The 21260-nt window shown below is 37.9% G+C and overlaps 2 protein-coding genes across 3 annotated transcripts; one reads left to right on the top strand and one right to left on the bottom strand.

Annotated features, from left to right (window-relative positions):
• Positions 1 to 335: 335 nt before the first annotated feature.
• spint2 (serine peptidase inhibitor, Kunitz type, 2) lies at positions 336 to 6014 on the bottom strand. Its single transcript, XM_079481127.1, has 9 exons — positions 5485 to 6014; positions 4693 to 4863; positions 3218 to 3271; positions 2751 to 2798; positions 2471 to 2626; positions 2209 to 2283; positions 1881 to 2051; positions 1752 to 1787; positions 336 to 1582 (listed from the first exon to the last, which is right to left on the bottom strand). The coding sequence occupies exons 1-9, from the start codon at positions 5873 to 5875 to the stop codon at positions 1410 to 1412; spliced, it is 1275 nt and encodes a 424-aa protein (XP_079337253.1). The 5' UTR covers positions 5876 to 6014; the 3' UTR covers positions 336 to 1409.
• A 1304-nt stretch (positions 6015 to 7318) lies between these two features.
• ppp1r14ab (protein phosphatase 1, regulatory (inhibitor) subunit 14Ab) lies at positions 7319 to 17200 on the top strand. Of its 2 annotated transcripts, none has more exons than XM_079481126.1 (4): positions 7319 to 7491; positions 15267 to 15347; positions 15439 to 15471; positions 16094 to 17191. In XM_079481126.1, exons 1-4 carry the CDS (start codon positions 7375 to 7377, stop codon positions 16226 to 16228), a joined length of 366 nt encoding a protein of 121 aa, XP_079337252.1. In that variant the 5' UTR covers positions 7319 to 7374; the 3' UTR covers positions 16229 to 17191. The 2 variants fall into 2 exon arrangements, with proteins under 2 accessions (XP_079337252.1, XP_079337251.1); XM_079481125.1 differs by lacking the exon at positions 7319 to 7491 and adding an exon at positions 10489 to 10796 and having other exon boundaries at positions 16094 to 17200.
• The last annotated feature ends 4060 nt before the right edge of the window (positions 17201 to 21260 follow it).

Genomic DNA, 21260 nt, shown 5'->3' with positions numbered 1-21260 from the left:
CAGGTACCTCTCGGGTAGCCTACTTCAAGTTAATGTGTTAGGTCATAGGGGTTTGGCTGACAAAAAAGTTTGAAAACCCAACCCATGCCTTGGAGCTAAATTAAAACCCACCATTACCCTCTAGTGGGCATTCAGATGAAACAACCAGTTGCTTGATTTTTGGTGTTTTGAAGAAACTGCATTTGTTTGAAAGACTCAAGCTTGTTGTCACGTTTTTGGCTTGCCATTTTGCTTCTGCGCATACTTTATGTTAACCTGCAAAAAAAACACAAAATGTGTAAATGTCTTTAAGACTATGATTTGAGAATTCCATGCTTCAAACTTAAAGCTTTTTTCCACAACATAGGCCTATCTTTATTTGATGTACCATAGGATATTTAATACCATTTACAGCAGCATTTCAAATAACTATATAAAAGAAGCATTTCATAAAAGTATCACTGTTTGGATCAGAAATTAAATAATTGTATAAAATGACATACTGTACAACACACGTGACAACCTCCCCTAGTGTGATATTTATGGGGAAAAGATCATTGCCCTAAGAACACTGTGGTTAAATGTTTTATTAAAATCTGCCTTATCATAGAGGTTTTACATCCTTATTTGCTAGGTTACACATCCTTATTTTGCTAGGTTTTATATAGGCCTAGTGGTTTCCTATAATGCTTTTTCACATGCTAACAAAGCTAATGCAATTTCTCTTGGTAGAGTTTTCAAAATAACAATGCTTTTTTGAAAGGGTTCCTTTTACATTTAATCACAGTTTATTTAATTGCAGTCATTAACAGATTTTCCAGTGTAAAACATAAGTACAGCATACAGACGCTACATCAGTTGCATTTCTAAGAGTTCTCAATTTGTTTTCATTGCTTTTTTGTCATTTTAATGATACTTTGACTATGAAACAATCTTTTTTCATGTCAGATTATTACCTACATTTTATTAGTAGAAAATGAATAATGACCTTTTTAGGGAAATAGTGAGAAAAGACCAAATGTTAATAATAAAGGTTTTGATGAATTTGTTTCGTGTCAAATATAATTCAAGTCATTATCTGTCATAGGCTTTCAAAGACCACATAAATAAAATGTGCCTTAAGAATTTAAAACAGTAATTTTTATATAAGTTTAAAGCTCCTCTGAAATCACTTCATCATATTTTGCATTATTATAATTGTTTGTGACAATAAATACATCCATGACTTTTATACTTTGTATGATCCTACACATAAAAAGTATTGAAGGTGAAAAAGAAAGTAACAGAAGTATTTCTTTTTAGACCAATTCACCAAAGGTTAGTGCAACATCCCATATTAAATTCCTATTAGTTTGAATTAAGTCTGACATGGAGTGTCACGAGATGGACATTTGTACCAGACAACAAAAGAAGTGAGACGGCCTCCAGCTTTACTCTAAGACTGTTTTAGGTGAGTGCGCAAAAGACCACTCATCAGCAGGCAGTAACTCCTCCTTATCATCAAATATGAGGAACCTTCTGGCGCTCCTGCGCACTACGATCAGGATCAAACCCACCAGCAGAACGGCCGACATGATGGCCAGGGTGGCCACTATGAAGAAGGCTGGAAATGAGACATTAATGGTTGTTATTTATGCTTGTGAAATATAAAATGCATCTTTTAATGTGTGTCTGGTCAGGAGTTGCTTTTATTACAGGAGAAGAACAAAAGCAAGCACCACTTAATTGTGAAATACAGATATCATAAATTTCACAATGTATCAGTTTCTTACCTGGAGTCCAACGTCTACGTTGTCCTTGAAGACTCCCTATAGAAAAATAAATGTACCACAAAATAAACCAAAACAGTCTAGAGTTGTGCTATTTGAAATACAAAAGGCAGGATTTTGGCTTTATCTTACATTGATTTCCTGAACAAGCTGACATGCACTCCTCCTCACTGCCGTAGCGGTTTTGGTTGCCCCCGCAGCCTCCATAGATGAAGGGCTTACAGGACTGGGTACTGGACTCAAAGTAAAACACTGGGAAGGCTGCACGGCAAGAGCCAGACTCAGCAGGTGCGGAACAGGCTTCTGTGTGTTGGAAGTTGGGATACAAATGTTTTGTCAACAAAAAAGTTTGTTAACATTTCGAAATTACTGCTGAATATATTTGTATAGGGCACATGAAGATATTTTAGGGAAGACTGAAATAGTATCTAATTATATGTGTGACATCGTGTTATTTTACCTTGGTTAGGTGAACTGGGGGTTACAGGTGCTACCAGCTCTAGATGTGCCTCCTCATTTCTGGAAACGACAGTGACTGGAATGCAAACATATTAACAAATAAGAACTGTCCATAACTGAGAATAATTAGATAATGGTCAAGCTCCCTATAAATTGTCATTAGTAATTACCAATACCGGTATATTGTGACACTTCTATCAAGAAGTATGTTTTTCTCTATGTTTTGGGGATAATAGATGATCAGGAAATGACATCGCCAGTACCTGTGCAGGTTGTCATGCATTCCTCCTCAGTTTCATAATTGTTCTTGTTGCCTCTGCAGCCTCCATAGATAAACTGTTCACAGGTGCCTTTGTTGTAGAAGTAGCGTCTGATGGAGGCTCTGCAGCGTCCGGTTACCGAAGGGGCCAGACACTTCTCTGACACGACAAAACAGATAAGCGCTCTAGTGTGGCTATACACGTTTTAAAGGTGTGGTCAGACTAGGATTAGAAGAAAACTAACACCATTAATCCAAACACAACAAGAACACAGTTGAAATACCTTCAAATTCCTCAGATGTCATTTTAGGAAAAGCCTTGGGTTCATCAGCTGAGGAGAAAGATACAGAGTACTGAAAAAAATGCGGTTTTGTCACATACATTAGGTACAATGGATACGAAAAGCAAAATATAGAAATATAAAGAAGTTCTTAGGAAACACAAAAGATAAATTACCAAAATATTTAGCATTACTAATCCTTGTCGGATTGCTGTATTATTTTGTGAAACACAACAGTAGAAATGACAAATTCATAATAGCCAGGTGCTGTCACTTAGTATAATTTCAATGCATATTGAATCAAAGCTTTGTGTGAGGAACCAAACCATCAATCTTGGAGCATATGGCTTCAGAAGAAATAGAAAATAACATTTAGAAAATTGAAAACACTATAATCATGCTGGAGTGGAATGATATGAGGGTGGAGGAATATTTCATGTTAAGCTTAACAGTAAGATGGTTTTGCTTACCACTTATGTCTTCAGGGTTGGACATCCTACTGCGTTGAGACACAGCATGAGAATCTATTTAGGAATAGAAATCACAGACTATTGGCATTTGCATACTCACTTTGTCAGAATGCTTAACACTTAAAATAGCCAAAGGGTGTTGTAACTTGAAAATTCCTCAAAATTCGCTAATAGCAACAGTAAAATGTACCATTTTCAACTGTTTTTATAGAAAACAGAAACTATCTTGGGTGATCATGGGTTTAAGGCTTACGTGTGTCAGACTTAAAAACAATTGCCAACATTAACAACAAAAAAACATGGTGTGCTTGTCACATTTTTGTTGAGAACAGGTAATCCACCCGCACAGAGGTCACCCAACCGGTTATCCAAAAACGGAGAAACAAGAACCACGTTCTTCATGAAAAGAGAATATTTAGTCACATCTCACTGTTATTATTCTTTCCTTTATTATCCACCTGTAGCAAAATACCTATGTTTACCGATTATTTAGTTGGGACTAGTTAAATGTTTACTTTGAGGACTTCCTGATAATTATGCAGTGTGCACATCAACCTGACTTAACTTTTACTACAACAAAGCTGAAGCCAACGTGAAAATCACATCAAGGCCATTCAAATATGGAAAGACACAAAACAGCAGACTGGCCATTTTAAGCACCTAGCCAACCACGGACCACACTGAGGGTTCTGGATTAGTGCCTGATCTTGTTAAGAAAAGGTTGTTTCATTTCATACACTAAATTGTTCAACAATTGCCACTTTAGAGTCGCCTTTCATCAGCATTTCTAGATGTATTGTGTCATTCGACAGCAATGTGAAAGATTGACAGCATGACAAATCACATGAAAACTGTGATAACATCAAGGTTATCAAATAAAATTATAATTTTACCTAAACACATACCTATTAACAGTAAATTCAGAAAAACTTAAAATAATTTTGAAATTGTCTATTCATTTTTATGTAGCTGTATATATTCTGGATGCTCAAAGCCAAGGCAGGCATTATCTATATGCAAATAGCACCTGCCCTTATATTCAGGATTTGTTTATTTATTTGCATCCAATCACATGTATTTCACATAAACTCCTGGCCGCTGACATACAGCGGATAAATATTATAGGTATGAACATATTCCAATTCAGTCAATTTGTTATGACTTACTATAGGTAAAGATTAAAAACCACTAAGATATTTTAGATAATATTATAATAGGCATGTTTAATAAAAATATTACACTGCTGTCGTCACAGCTTCTGTTTTTTGTACCATGTTTATCTCGGCATTCCAAAGGCATTACCCTAAAAATGACAAATTCGAAGAACAGAGCAAACATCTTCATAAAATGTTATAATGTCAAATTTAAACAATGTATCCATCCCATGGGATTTTTCTTTATAGTGTCAATATTTATTTTCAGTAAGTGTGTGAACTCAGCATGAAACATTGTCTGTTTCTAAGTGTGATATTTACCTTTCACCCCACTGCACAATGTCTCACACGCCTCTTGGGTCTCAAAGTTATTGTTGTTTCCCCCACAGCCCCCATAGACGAACTGCTGACAAGTCTGACTGGTGACATTGTAATAGAATCGTGGAAAGGCGGCACGACAATTTCCAACCACACTTGGCAGACGGCAGTCATCTAAAAACACATAAGAGGTACATTTGTTGAATATATAAAAAGGCACTGTCCAGGCTATAGGTAATTACAAAAAGAGCAGCAAAGCACATTTTGAAAAGAAAATTTCAGACATTGTTTCAGAATCTATCAACAAGATCTTTTCACTTCTAACATTTCTTCAGGTGTCAAAAACACCTACTAAAATGTAATTTAGTAATGGAAATAAGCAACTAAGCCCTTCATCCTGCATTTGTTTACTGTAGGTTGTTAAACCTGGAGTACTGGTTGGTCAGGTCTTTGACATAATGCTGCAGGACAGCTTTGAAAAGGGGAAGGGTTTCTATCTACTTATGTAGAGTCAACAGCCATAGTTTAACTATAGTAAACATGGTTTATTCGTTTTATTTGTATTAAAATCACAGTAACCACAACCTTACTACATTTTATATTTCTGTTTATTCAAAACTTTAGCCTACACATGAATGTTTACAGACATAATAAACTTTTTCATCCCCAACTTTGTTTTAACAACGGCATTTTGATGTTGCTTAAACTAATCCAATTTACGATCCATAGTTTACCTACTTCGTGTAACTACAATAATACAAAATCGTGATTAAAAAAATGACTACAAATAATTACCTGTCGTGAAAGCAGCGCGAACCTCAGACTCGTTGTGGGGAAACAAATCACCTGCGACGTCGATTTTGCGGTACACCTTGAACTGCGTGCTGGGCTTCAGGACGCAGACGTCGACGCCGTCTTTAACGCAGCTCACCAGGCGGCACTCTGACTTCCCGTCCGCCGGAGTCCCGATGAGAGCGAGCTGGCAGACGTCTCTATCACAGCAGGCCCGTTGACACTCTTCAGCGTTTGATATATCGGGCAGGTAAGCCAGGATAGCTGCGCCATTATCGTACGATGTAAAATCCAGACTCTGTTCCACGTCCGTGTTTGGGTCCCATGTACACGCGTTCAGAAGAGGGAGACAACAAAGAAACGCAACGACGCAGGTAAACCACACCTGAGCCATTCTTACAAGTACTGTGCTCGAATATACCTGTGAATTCTCGGCTATACTCGGTTACTAACGAGCTTAAACTAAAACACAAATAAATTAAACTTTACTCGATCTCTTACTTGACTGTGCGAACGCAGCAGGTGTGTGTGTGTGTGTCTTCTGTCCTGGGAAATAAAACAAACAACTTCCTCCTTCGTGACGTCATTGTTTGCCTTTTTATAAATCCTCCTACTGTCCCACGCAAGTGCGCATGCTATCTGGAAGTCACGCTATCATTGAGCTTTTGTCAGTGAAATAAGCAGGAACTTGTTCATAACATGTAAAGACACAACATGCATAAAACCCAAGGTCTTAGGGATTGCTTGAAACTGTTCAACTGTGAACATTATGATAAGTTCAAAATGGCACTGATCTGTTTCTTTTCTAATGTATGAGAGTGAGAGATTTTTTAGGCCGTAAATATCCCTTCATGTATTTATTTTATTTCCATGAAGTGTTTTTTAAATATATTTTGTTTAACTTATTTGTTGAAAACATGCTGATGTCATATATTGATTATTCAATATATATTACTTTTAAAGTTGTCCTGTACTCGATTTTTAAAGGCTCTATTCTAAATTAATCGAAGCAAGCTACTAAATAGATTCTGTTGTGTCAAAACACTGATGGACCTAGTTTGTATTATTTTTACAGTAGTTTTCATCCATTGCATTTTCTTTTTATGAAGAGTTTTGTGCATGTTGTGCAGTGGTGAACTATACGAACGCATCTACTACGTTGATAACTAGTGGGATTGTACATCGTACCAAAATAACGTAACATTGTGAAAATAACTGAATTAGACACAGCTACACAGCCTAATAAAAAACCGTAAATTTGCTTAAATTTGTACTTTTTACGTTTTTTTGGACAGTATTTAAAAAATGGAGTGTCTAACACTGAATACAAAAAGCCCGCCTTGTTGGCAGAGACTATTAGCACTAGCTCCGCCCACCAATATATAATGTTTAATCAACAAAATTCGATAGGAGCCGGAGCATAATCAGCAATCACCGCACATACGCAATCAGCCCAAGCGAGCTCGCTTATAAATAGGGAAACCATCTTACCGGCTATCGCTTAAGATAACGCATCCCTCCCACCCCAGTGCCTCTCCCAAACCCATTTTTCATAAAGTTTGGGGGGTAGGTGTAGGGCTTTAAGGCAGTGGCGCAAAAAGTGGGTATGCGCTATATGCGGCGCATAGGGGCGCTGCACCACGGGGGGCGCCAACACGATGGTTTAAAATTTTTTAAATAATAAAAGTTATATACAAAGTTATTGTATATATAAAAAATTATATACATTTAAGAGGAGTAACAGGCTAGGCGGCACTGGTGCCCTCATAAGATTCCATCATATAATTTATTTAGACATAGAAGGGTAACCTCGCGAGTGGGCGGGGCGCCGTGAGTTACGTTAAGTACGCAGTAACGTTGGTGAGTTGTCGTTGAAATTTGAATTAGAAAAAGATGGATAAACCAAAAAAGCCTTCGGGGGCTAAAAATAGAAAAAGAAAGATGGAAAAAGGAGATGGCCTGTCAAGGGATGCGACAGCAGCTAAATACGTGGATGGTGAAAGGCAACAGGTAGGATTTAAAATGTGACGTCTATTCTTGCAAATACAATATTCATGTTAACAGACTAACGTTAGCTAGCGAGCTTGCTGTGCAATCGACCGTCGGAATAAATAGATTTGCTAGCAAACTTGGAGGCTTGCAAATATAAATGTTGACTGGCAAGTGTTTGCTAACTTAATGCAAAATAATGTTGCTGCTGATATCTACATTTAGATTTTGGTTAAACCCTATTGTACCAATGCCATGCATGACATTTCTCAATTTTATTAAAGTAAAATAAGAACTGGTAAATATAAGGTAGCATGCACAATAAATGACTAGAAGCTGGAAAACATTACTAATGCAATAAGGCTGGTTTATCATGGATTTTTTTTACCATTAGCTTCATGTTAGCTCAGCTGTGCTGTCAGACATACAGGCTACTTTAAATCTGCTGGGTGACATGGAAGCTGTAATTAGGGCCACATTTCTCTCTCTTTAAAGATCTGTGCTATATGTGTATGTATGTATGTATGTACGTATGTATATATATCAGCACAGACCTTTAAAGAGAGAGATGTGACCCTGTATTGACTTTTCTATATGTGTGTGTGTGTGTGTGTCATATTTGTACTTTTTAAAATCCCAAATGTTAATGTAATTTCAACAGCAGCACAACCTTACTGCATAATAGTTGTCTTATCTGATGCCATCCCTAGGCTGATTTAAACATTTTATTTAGGCTGCTATATTTAACACCGAGTTCATTTTATTCAGGTGTGAGGATGGTGGATCAGGGGAAAGCAACAGGTAGGTCTAACATTAGGTGGAAGTGTAGAGGGAGCTTGAAACCAACTTGATACCAACGGATTCATTTCTTAATATTATTAATATTGAAAAGGTGGGGGTGTAACGGTTACAACGATACACTTGTGTCACGTTTCGGTACGGATCTGTACGTTTTAGATACGGCAAAAAGAAAGAAATGGCAGAGAAATTTCCATGAATACATTTTTATATATTTGTGTTCATATACCATATAATTATGGTAGGCTTACAGTAGCTGTCCGATATACTTTTAAAATAAACCTTTATTATTTCAAGCCCATACATGATGATGTCCGGCACACTTTTTTATTTAGCAGGGGGGCGCCAAAATTGTTTCTGCATACCCCCCTAACATTGGGTAGTTGCGCCCCTGCTTTAAGGAATCACCGAATGATCGGCAACCTAACGATATCCGGCCGAATAAATGTTTCCCATGACGTATGACATGATCGAGCAACCAGCGCAGAGACGCATTATAAATAATGCAGCAAATATGTTGGCAGCGTGTGGAGCATTTCAAAGTGTCAGACACAGCACGGATCTTGCTGCATTTCTGAATGAAAGCGTCTTTACCGGTCGGTAACTTGTGTACTTTGATTGGATTTAATTTATTGTCATTACACACATACAAGTAGGCCTACAACAAAATGTATTTCAGACTGGAGCGGGCGGTCTATAGCCCCGCCGCTCCCGACATCCTTTGACATCACACAGTGGTCATGTGCGCAAAGTTCCCTGTAATAAACAACTTGTCTATACCCCGATTTTTTCTTCTGCGACAGACATGCGCAGTAACCTCTACCCCGTAGGCCACATGTTTTTTTTTTATTTATACATCTGCGTCGTTGTCCGCGTCGATAGGCAATGACCACTAGGCGTCAGTGCGCACACGCTCCTGTTGTAACCAAGCATTAGCAGTGATACCTGGCAAGTAAATAGTCACATTTGTTGCAGCTTGGGATGTTGAATAGAGAAGAACAAATCATTTACTTAGATCATTCATTTGGAAATGCGTTTGAGTAAGGGGAGGGAGGGGTTCTGAGGGAGTGGTTCAAACAGACCAATCACAGCGCTTGAGTTGAGGCGTGTTTACATTTTTGGAGACGTGCGCGTCAGGCTACGGCGTAGGGTTCGCGGCTCTGCGTAGGCTACGGCTCAGGACCGCACGAGCATAAACTGAAGATAAGTTAGTTCCTATCATCCCGGCCACGAGTCCCCCTTCTAAGTGAACAGTTAGCTGTTCCTAGATAACAACCTCTCAAAACTAAAAACACAATAACCCAGTGCAGCAAATCCTTTTGAGAGTTTTTTTTGACAAATGAAATATAAATATGCTTTTAAACAAATTATTCAACCAAATTGCCTGTTTGTGACATTTGAAAGTCGTTTCTTACCTTAAAACCGAAAGTAAATGCCTTTTCCTCACGCAAGGTCTGCAATCGGTAATATTTCAAATTCACATTTCATGTCCAGTTTCCCTTATGTGCCAAGTAGCCGTGTAATGCGGGATAATGTACAAGCAGCCGGCTGTTATTGCGAAATACGCCTGGAAAAATGTCCCTTACATAATATTTTAAAAAGAAAAAAAACCTTTCCCTCTCTCTTTCTCTCAACAGGTAGTGGTCTAGCTTTTGTAGAAACTAGTAACTATGTATTAGCACCTTTTGTATTATTGCTCCTGTATGAGGTATCGCTTATTGCTCCATGAACTCTTTGTAAGTCGCTTTGGATAAAAGCGTCTGCTAAATGACTACCTGTAAATGTGAATGTAAGTTCAATATTATCCCTTACATTATATTTAATTTAACAATACTGAGGTGCAAATCACGTTATCGGCCCCTATTTATAAGTACCAATAGCATCTACTATATACTACTTATTCCAAAATATATTGCTATTTACACTTAGTGCAAGTAGCCGCTGCCTTAACAAATACATAAAAATCAGTAAAAAAACTCAAAGATTCTTATTATACGTGGAGAAAATGGAAAAAAACAACAGCTGTGCTGCACAAGCGCCGATTAAACAAAATAGATGAATTCATATCTTTAAAAAACGTAGCATGCTCCTCTTAACCTAGCCTATATTGTTAAATTCTTGAAAATGCCTCACACAAAAAATGAAACTCTCATAATAAACTAAATCCTAAAGTGCGAGTAAGCCACTAATCCCGCAGAGCTAGGACCCTGAGGCGCAGCGCGCTGTGGAAGTACCACCAGCGCTACCTCGTGCCAGAAGAGCGCACCTACTCCGCCAGACTCTTGATCAATTATCTTTATGCAAGTGTCCGCCCGGAGGTCAGTCTGGAGATGGCTGCGAATCGGGTGGGGAGGCGTTATAACAATAAGATCCACTCGCCGAACCGAGGAGCCAGCAGGGAAGCTGGACTGAGTGTGCAAAAGAGACAAGCCCGGGTCACTGTCAAATATAATAGAAAAGAACTCCAGAGACGTTTGGATGTGGAAAAGTGGATTGATTCTGGACTTGACGAGCTTTATCTGGGAAGGGTGAGTCCTCTTGAACACAGTGATAATATTACAAATAAACAAATAAATAACGGAACAAATATTTTTTAATATGTAATGACAAGGCTACCTGGCACAGACGGCTGCGATGCTCATTAATGCTGCTCCTTTATTGGAATATCAATGATGATGATAATAATAGTTAGTAAATAATAAAGTCCAGTTGTCGTTTTTTTGTCGTAGTAGGGCGCAGTTTTAAAACCCCCACTATACACGTGAAGTCGCACTCCTGTTAAAGCTGCGTGCCTAAAATGTTAAGCAGGTGTCTGAGCCACAATGGAATGGCTAAGACTGTGAAATGTAAAAAAAGACTGAAATATTTTAAAATATAATGTGAAATGTGATGAGTTATTTGTTTTGAGGCATTTCATTACAATAGGAAGTTTCAGAATATTTTTGACCGAGTTCCACATGAAGTGAGAATCAATGTATATCCCACGTTTATTCTTAAGGGCGTGAACCTTTCTTACTGTGGACTCGTGTAGAGAGAGGCTGGTCTGTCTACACAGGACACAACAGGCGCAACGCATCCAGTGAAGACAAAATTATAGGCTAATGGGTTCCAATGCGTTTCTAATGTATTATGTCGGGTCGCGTCCGGTGTAAGGGTGGGGTGCGTTCAATTTGTACATGTAACAGTTCTACTTTTACCCATTTATTCATGTTGGTGTCGCACTTTATTGGTAGTTATGCACTTTATTTTGTGTAGGGTAGTATAATCTTAATATAAGCACATCATAACATTTATAAATTGAACCCGGTATGAATTATCCTCTTGGTCTTACACAATGCTGCACATTTAACTCTAAGACTATTTTATGATTTCACATTTTTCACATGTATGATTCAGCTGTTGATAGAACACATCCGGCTTCTAATGCAACTGCATGCTCACGCTGCTGTTGTTCTCCTGGGAGGCTTAAATAGCAAGACAAAATAGTCAGGACAAATAAACATGTCTGATATGCAGAAATGCTTACAAATGTTGTGCACATTCCTGTGTCTCGGGTATTTTAGGATGGCGGGGACTTTTTTCTGAGGCTCCAGTTCCCATAAGCAACTCTGGAGAAATCTTGAACGCTTCAAGCTGTGGATAAGACTTGTTGGCGGGCTTGCTGCCCTACATGGAGAGCTGTCTATGCCTCTGTGATGCCAACAGGCGCCCGAAAACATTAAATACTGTAATGGTTTTCTTTGTGCATTGATCTGAGTGTGTAGAGAAATACTTGGTCTCCAACAGTGGTACACAGGTCCACATTGAAACTTAAATGAAAGTAAATCTCCGTGCCCTCTGAATAGCACTGTACCATCAACTATGAATCTGTCCACTAAATTTAGTTATTTTAATGCAAAGTGCTTTCCCCCCATTGCTTTTGCATAGGATATTTTGAATATGATTATTTATTGAACCATTTGATGGTCTGGTCCATTTAGGTGCAGGTGGACCCATGTGCATAGTTGAAACACTATACAATAACCAGATTGATTCTATCTAGAACAGTATTGGAAACTTCACATTAACATGATGAAGTAAACATTACTATTACTATAGACATTACTATTCTCCTTGTTTGTGATGTTGGTCTTCCTCGTCACTATAGCACTGAAACTCGAATCTTTGCACTAATCTTTTTTTAATCTTTTTGATCTGGTGCTAAAATGGAACAGCCCCCACTCTGTAATCAGATCCCCCTTCATTTCCTGTCAGTAGTCAGCCCGACAACGGCCTGCTCTTAACACTCCTGGTCCAGGGATTGATTGATGGTATATTTGTCTCATGGGCAGTTTCTTATGAGTGAGGGGGATGGGGCTTGTGGAAATGAAGACCCCATATGTCACTGTATTACACAAAGAAAGACGTCCTGAAAACTGCCCTACACCCCCATCCCACAATGAGATTCCCACTATCTATTGGTCCACACACAGGCCATCACCCGCCCCATTAAACAGGACCATTAGTTCACAGCTCTATCAAAGCTTAATAAAAAGACGAGATTATGGTCCCTTTATCCTCGGCCGCATATCGGTTCCATCTCTGGTTCATCTTTACATTTGGGATGACATGAGGTCTGAGAATGTTTAAAGCATTTTGGTTTAGTTTTCATTTCATTCCAGATGCTCACCAGAGACCGTTGGTTATACTTTATATATAAATTATATATACTTTGTATATAAATTATATACTTTATATGCACAAATATTTCTTTCTTCTTGAAAACAAGTGTTGTCTGAAAGGGATAGTTCACCCAAAAATGAAAAATCTGTCACGAATTGCTCTCTAGTCGTTCCAATCCAAACCTGTATACATTTCTTTGTTTGGTTGAACACCGAGAAAGATATTTGGAGGATGCTTTTAACCAAACAGTTCCTCGACTACCATAGTGGGAAAAATTGCAATGGTAGTCCAAAGGGCTCCAGAACCGTTTGATGTCCAACATTCTTCAAAATATCTTCTTTTGTGTTCAACAGAACAAAAAATATAGAGCAAATTTTGAAGGAAATGAAGATGTTTTGCACTTGAGAAGTGCACTTAACAATATTCTCAAGAACTTCCTATAATTTATCTTTAAAAAGTTCTTATGTTTTCTCATAAGAACAGTTTTGTGAATCCGGCGTGATGTCTGAATTATGGAAGAATCTGATAGAACTGCATTTGTAGAGTGTGCTGCTTGCACATGCCAGTGACTTTACAGTATGCAGGGAAATGTTTTTATATTGTTGCTGCTGGTCCAGTATTTGCATTGTTGCCATCGTGTGTTGTAAATCCTGTATGATGGAGGATGTGCACATGTGTTGATATTGTCATTTAAGGTTGTGAATAGAAGTGTTTCCTACACAGAGGACCCTATAATTCAAAACATCCATGTGGGATGGTTTGGTCCACTAGACACTTGTGTTTCAGGGGCCTTTGAATTCTTAATCCGGGCCTGGTGGTATATATAAACAATGAGAACAGTCAGTTCTTATGTAATGGTTTGTGAAAAGTTTTGTTAGCCACTAATCTAAAGTCAATCATTTAAAAATACTGAAAGGTTGCTGTGTATATTTAGTATGTGAGGGGGCATGTTTGTTTCAAGTCTTTTGAGTGGCATTTGGAGTTAAAAGAAAGGTCACTGATGCCCCAGTAGGGCTTTCTGCTTGGATCTTACTCGGAGTGACCTTTCACTGACAGCTTCAGGGTTTTGAAAGTCCACTCACGCCAATCCTGTTCCCTCTCTGTAACCTCATCAGGAAACGCGACGGTCCTGCATGCCCAGCTCTTTACCTGTTCCACGTGTGGATGTTCACCATTCTGATGGTAATTCAAAGCTGTTGGCAACAGAATTGCCATTACAAAGTTGGTTGTTGAGACATTGTTCTGTAGTCTTGGCCTTTTTGCACTGAATCCGTTTGGATGTGTTGTAGTCTCCCCATTGAGCAATAGGATGTTATTAGGGATAAACTGATTTCTTGAACATTTGGAAATATGAGTTCACTTCTACTTTCATTTTTCAAAAAGGTGGGTGGAAGGTTGTAGGCCGGCCTCTGTAAATGATTTACTAGCGGGTTCTAAAAAATCACCCTTGACCTGTTTTCAAATGGAGTTAACACAAGCCACAATGAAATCAAAAGAAAGAACTAAATCATTCTCCAAACACAGAGATTCACCACACATATGTTCCACTTCTTGAGGTAATCTTTCCAGTGCAGTTATAAAGATGTTAGTCAGTCCCATTTTTTTGTCAAACTAGTCAGCACCTCATTAATAAAATATTGTTTACGAGTAGTATGGCACCGAGTATCAACTCGAATGTATAGTTTTTTTTAAATGTTTGGCAGTTATCTGTTTTTGTATTTTATAAGGGAGGGGAGATACTAGTTTATCTCTCCAAAATATAGGCCTAGGTTAACAGATGCTGAGTAGAGCAGGAAGTCTGTTTTTATTTTAGATAAGTGCCTGTTTGTATGTGTTTGTGTTGTTCCTTAAGTCACTAGACTGGGTTTTTTAAAAGTCTGTTAAGTGATACACTGTGTTTATACCAGACGCAATGTCGCAACAAATGAGAAATGCTGTATTTTCCATATTATTCATAGTTACTTTGTATCCACATCCCCCCCCGACACAACAAAGATGCACTTAATACATGTTTACTAAAATGCTGAATGGGTGACTGTGAGGAGATCATTATAGAATCAAGGAACCAAAGAATCTGCTAATAATGATTCATGAATTTAATCGAATCTAAATGTTTTGTAAAGTACAGAAAATGTTTAAACAAAAGAAGTAAACTTGAAATTGAATAGATATAGATATGGTCTACTGCAGAATAGAGTATAGACGGTTGTCTATGTGGTCTGCGTTTATTTCGATACGCCAAAACATCCAGATCGCATGTATATTTTATATTTAGAATACACTGGTGACTGCTTTGAGATCTGTACGTGTAATGGTGAATCTGTCTATGCTGACAGGAGGAGGAAATGCCAGAGGAGGTGAACATTGATGAACTACTGGATCTTCAGAGTGATGAGGAGAGAATGCAGAAACTTAAGGTTCAGTCAAATACATCTGTTAAAACAAAATCTATATTACAACCTTTTTAGTTTTTTCTTAGTTGATCACTTTTTTGTTTACTTTTTTCAGGACATTCTTCATACCTGCAGTAATAAAACAGAGGTAAGTCCGCCTTTCCCCCATCATGTTTAAATCAACCTATATAATGTCCTTTTCTACACACAGCCAGTCTTTGACAAAAAAAAAGAGTTTGGGTTCATTGTAGACATACCGACTTGGTGTCAGTGCAGGAAATCTGCCTTTTGTGTTTACGTCCCATTATGCAAATGTTACACATTGATATTCCTCTGCTGCCCCCTGTTGACGGACTTGGTGGCGTCAAGTCAAGCTTGCAAGAATAGTGATATTGTAATATTTAGCCTAATTTTGGTTTAATGAAATCAGTGAGGTCGTTCCTGTATCCTGTTTGGATTTAAAGAGGAAATTGGTAAAATTGTTCATAACCTAAATCATTTACTTTTATATTACTACTAACTGAAAACATTTTTTGTGTCTTAAGTAGAATCAAATTGGCATTCAATATTGGTTTCAATTGAATTGTTGCAGAATTGTTTTACTGTGTATTCATAATACATTATTTGTTGTATTATTATTTTAAAATAATATTTTAATTTAAAATAATAGCAAATAATATCTGAACACTGTTAAAATAAAAACTAGTATTTGGTTCACCTGTGTTTGTATTTCGTTTTAAAATATATTTTCTGGTATATTTTTTCATAAGGTCTTCATCACAGAATTGGTCAATAAACTTCATGGTCTGCAGAAACAGGAGGATCTCCACAACAATGGTATCGAACATCCCCAGCTTCACATCTTTCCTGACCGCCAGGGATCTTCTGACTCTGAGAGAATCTGAGCAGATTCTAAAACACACACACCCATCGACTGTTCGGTCCCTTATATCAAACAAGCTCAATATCTACACACAGTAGCATGTGTGTTTTTTGTTTGTAAAAAATCAAAACAAAGAAAAAACTTATTTATGTAAAAAGCAGAGTTACAAGCTCTGAGTAAAACAATGACAGTTTGTGAGGTTCTTCACGCAAATACCAGATTACTGTACCTATCCTTGTTTTTAACAGCCATACACTTCTTCCACACTGCACAACATGAACTATTATAGGTCCTTATTTCTACCTTAACTAGAATTTTTTTTTTTTTTAATTATACTGACTGAGTTTATGGATTTACCACAACTGGAGTGGAAGATTTTTGGTACGATGCTTTTTAGATTTTTAGACAAGATTCCTTGTTGTGGTATTTATTACTGTGGTTAAAAGTTTGTAATTATTTTTAAGAAAGAATATTAAATATCAAGGATGACTTTATCATATTCCGTTTAAGCAGATAGCTTATGCTGATATAGTTATGAAGGACTTTGTTGAAGACTTGTTTATAACAAAACCACGAGGTATTGTCAATAGCTTTTGCTGCTACTGTTAACTGCTTCAAGCTAAAATTACCTTAAATCTGTGTTTGAAGAATTTATTTAGGAATTGCCAAGCATTTCGCTTTCAGGTCTTTATTTGTTTTTTGTATTATTGTGTGTACATTTGCAGACTGCCGGTATTTCACTCACTGTATTTTTAGTTTCTTACAATTTGAAGACATTCCAAGTAGGATTAAGAAACCTTATTGACTAAAATGTATTACATTTAGTCAGTGCACAATTTTATAAATGCTGGATTACATTGTTATGTAGCTGAAGAAAACAGTGTATATGACATGGATTTTTAACAAAATTCTCAGTTAAGAGAAGGTTCCACCCCATACATGAATTCGAACAATTCTTTTCCAAATAAAAGAGTATCTGTACTTGATTACTATGAAGTCATGTGTTCCTTTACCTTTTATTTAAGAATGAATTATGATATGTATACACAACACTGTCTTGTGATGTCATATCTGTAACAACTTTAACATTACCAATCAACATAATTGCAGCAATGGTTTGATTTTGGTCAAATCGTTGGTTTGTCTTGAGTGATTACGTGAAAGAGGCAGCAGAGGGCAGCAAAGCATCTGCAGGATCCATTTTGAGCTCTCATTTTGTTACACAAGTTTGTTGTTGTGTAAGATGCATGTGCTTTACTTGGCTGACAAACCATTTTATGAGAAAACATCAGATCAATATATTTGTATTGTTCATGCAAATATATTTCACTCAAAATATTTTGCGTTGTTCATACAACTGCAATTGAACATTTGCAAATATTCTCAGATTGTCTCTGTAATCCATCAACAGTCAATCAACAACTAGTCCAACAATCATAAATAAAACGCTTTGGGCTAGTTGCATAAAATGGCGCCGGTGAGCTTTGGCAATGCCAGGGTCGGCAAATTAATTTCCGGTCCAGTGTATGAAAATATGAATGGTGAGGTTGCGAATTGCAACCAACAATCCCTCCGCATCAGTTCTCAAGTGAGAAGTGATGTCATGGTGTATGGGACACTTGTTAGAGTGTCAGACTTTCTTGTCAAAGTTGGTCTGAGCGCAGCACCCTGCTTGGAGCAGATTTGGGTAGGAATGGCTGCACAGCTCAGTTCAGTGTTTATAACCTTTTTTGCTTCATTACTGCATTCATGCACTTTATTTATATACTTGAAGTCATTTCTTATCCTCCATAGAAAACTACCATTTGTGAGGGCATGTAAGGGAAAGAATATGCTTTTATGTAATGCACAGCCAAGATGGATGATTTTTTTGATGTAAAGATGGATGAGATATATTTTGATATATCCTAATTCACTGTAAAGAAAAATAGTTCAGTTTTGATAAAAATGCACAGGGAAATGGCAAAACTCCAACCGGGTCCTAAATTGCTCTCCTGAAAAGTACATTGTTATGAATCTTCACATAATGTATTGACTGTATTGAATGAATGAATGAGGTACACTACTTGGGCTTTAAAAGGGGGGAGCAGATCGAAAAAAACTAGATTTACCAGAAAACACTGACCAGGTTAAATTCACAGAGTAAGTTACTATGGTTACTGACATTGAGTAAGTAACCTCTGTTTTAGAAACGGGCTTTAGTTACGCCGCTATCTAGCAGTGACAACCCAGAGTCTCCCTCATTTCAAGGTTAAAGCCACAATATGTAAATTTGGACCGCAAAATGGCGCACTTTCAAAACAACAGCAAAAGGCAAGCAAAATGACTTTATGTAGGATAGTGGAATATGGAACATGTCGTTTTCACCATCCAGAGGCATATGGAGATAGCCCATCATGTTCACGGACGAAGTAATGAAAATATTTTATTTTATGTCAGCATAAGTAATTACTTTTTAAGAAATGTGGATTGTAATGCTACGTATGGTCTCTAACCGGAAACTTTGCGAACCACCAGATATTAAGTCACTGATATACGACAAATACAAGGGAGACAAGGGACGGGCCATTATTTTTTAATAGGAATTTCTGTAAAATTTCTAATTGTTGCTGATATGCCTTGCCTTGTCTCATCTTGATGTTTCTTGTTATTGAATGTAGTTATATGGTTGCCTACTAGTCATGTTTTCTGTCTCTCGTCTTCGTGTTATGGATTATTGATCACATTTGGATTTATTATGGATAATTTGGATGTTTTGGGGAAAATCGTTACAGAATTAGCAGCAGTTCTGTTTTGTCTATGCCAAGGCCATGCAAGAATTTAGGATGATTTAATAGGGGACTTCAGCAATCAGATCGGTTTTGATGAGGTGGCGTTGAAAGACATTTTTCGTTTTGGACTTAACAGAGAAATTTCTCAGTTAATGCAACCTCATGTCCCACACTGGTCTCTCGAGCAGTATTTAGACTTTGCTTCACAGTTGAGTGGCTCCCCATTCACACCGGGAGTCATGGAGGAGGAAAACGGCACTCCCCGCAGTGTTGGTTCACTTCACAAACGCTGTCATGACCGTCAAGCCAGAGTCTCCAGCCGTCATGGCCGCCAGTCCAGAGTCTTCAGCCATCAGGGCCGCAAGTTCAAAGTCTCCTGAAGTCATGGCCCCCAGTCCAGAGTCTCCAGCTGTCATGGTCACTAGTCCAGAGCCTGCTAGCAAGATGGACACCGGCTAGAACTTCTAGCCATCACGGTCGTTTGGCCAGTGGTCCACCGCCAGCTCTACCCTGCAATCCACCAGGCCTGCCTCTGCACCATGAACCATGCCAGGCCCCTAGTTCTGTTCCATTCATGGGTTTCATTATTTAAGGTCTTTATGCACCTCTGAAGACATAGTTATGTATATTTTATTGCATTTCTGTCAATAGATCCTCCAAAAAGAAATGACACACTGTGTTAAATTGACTTGAATTTACAAAATTGTAACTGTGCCAATTGAAAAATGTTGATACGCTGTTAAAACCTAAATAATAGGCTCTTCATGCATGGAATTGCACGATGGTAGAATGTAATTATTTTTTAAATATAAAACACAAGCTGTGTTAGAAACAAAAAGTCAATACAGACTCTCAACATCAACAACAAAAAGTAGCAAGACAAAACATTGAAAGTGAAACATTGTTTTTCAGATAGAGCTGTGTAAATGATGTGCTGTTTGAAGAAGTAAAGCCACGTTTGTAAACAATATAAATAGCACCCATTACCACAGTGGTGATCAAAGCGTTGTGTCCATAGATCCATGGGTCTACTGTGTCTCGCTGTTAAAAAACAAACAATCTACCCCATGCAAAGACAATGCAGGTGCACTCATTGACCCGGGCACAGAGAAACAGCAAGTCTGCACTGCTTATTTCAACCCTGTGTTTCTGTTACAGCAAGAAAACAACTTCAGATGTGCTAGGCTTGTGATGGAGATTAGCCTCAACAAACACTTGGCCAAAAGTGAGCTCTACTCCTCCACATTCTGCCCCTTTCCGATCAACTTCACTCGCATTACACAGTCACATTAGTCACATGGATGAAATGTGTGCCATCTCTAAACCAGTAAACAATGAAATTACAGCAGGCCTACAGTTCTGATCCACGCCTCTCTCAGTAATTATTACAGTGCCCATGATCCCAAGGGTCCGAGAGGTGGTGGGGGGAGCTCAGAGCTGGTGGAAAGGAAAGGGGATGGCCGGCTTCCTGAGGAAAAAGCATCGTCTTCTGCGCTCCAAAACAGCTCAGGAAGTGACCACAGCTAGCCCCAGGGTTCAGAAATGCATTCAGTTGACCGAAAGCATACGGAAAGGTAGTTACTGCTTGACTTGGACGCTTACAGTACGACATTACGTGACAAACTAACACACAGATAATAAAACACATACAAAACCTCTGGGACATTGGGATGTCCCTGCTGTGAGACTTTTAGGGATTTACCATTGGTTCTCCACCAAACAAGGTAAGAGGAAGCGTTTTTCTGGTTTGACAAGTCTTAGATCTTTTCATTTAGAACATTTCCGTGTAGTACTGTTGCAGTTTCAAATGTCACGCAACAGATTTCGTGATATTAGTGTGAACTCTCCATGTGTTGAAGCATGGTACTCTGATATCCTACTGAGCTGAGTGGATGTTGAGTTCATCTCAAAAACAATAATGATATAGATATAGTTGTGTTTACAGTTTTAGTTGTAGTTATTAACTTCTCTTAAGAAAATGTTTCTTGAGCTGCAAAGCTGTTTTGCTTGGATTTGATGGTCGGGACTGGAGGATGGAACTGTATATTTGGCCATGATCAAGGACATTTGTTGTCATGTAAACATTTGTAAATGTAATGTAAATGCCTCTAATGTAAAATTTATCCATATCAGTTACTTATTGCAGAATCTTTTCAGAGATCTGTGTTGTTTATTTGAATGTATTATAAATAAACATTAAGAAACCATGTCTTTGTTGTACAGTACATGGGTAGTTGACAAATATAGTATGGTCCTATGGTGTGACATGTCACATTTTTTTAA

This window comes from Barbatula barbatula, assembly GCF_947034865.1.
Source record: "Barbatula barbatula genome assembly, chromosome: 19".
In the NCBI taxonomy this organism is placed as follows: domain Eukaryota; kingdom Metazoa; phylum Chordata; class Actinopteri; order Cypriniformes; family Nemacheilidae; genus Barbatula; species Barbatula barbatula.
Note: the sequence above shows the minus strand (reverse complement) of the source record. Positions and strands in the feature narration are given on the sequence as shown.

What these genes read in the sequence shown, in the direction of transcription:
- spint2 (XM_079481127.1), bottom strand. Translation starts at nt 5,875, where the DNA reads ATGGCTCAGGTGTGGTTTACCTGCGTCGTTGCGTTTCTTTGTTGTCTC. An exon ending in CCCCAGTTCACCTAACCAAG is followed by an intron (nt 2,052 to 2,208) that starts GTAAAATAACAC and finishes TCCAACACACAG; the next exon opens with AAGCCTGTTCCGCACCTGCT. An exon ending in ACGTAGACGTTGGACTCCAG is followed by an intron (nt 1,583 to 1,751) that starts GTAAGAAACTGA and finishes TCTCATTTCCAG; the next exon opens with CCTTCTTCATAGTGGCCACC.
- ppp1r14ab (XM_079481125.1), top strand. Translation starts at nt 10,599, where the DNA reads ATGGCTGCGAATCGGGTGGGGAGGCGTTATAACAATAAGATCCACTCG. An exon ending in ACGAGCTTTATCTGGGAAGG is followed by an intron (nt 10,797 to 15,266) that starts GTGAGTCCTCTT and finishes CTATGCTGACAG; the next exon opens with GAGGAGGAAATGCCAGAGGA. An exon ending in CCTGCAGTAATAAAACAGAG is followed by an intron (nt 15,472 to 16,093) that starts GTAAGTCCGCCT and finishes TTTTTTCATAAG; the next exon opens with GTCTTCATCACAGAATTGGT.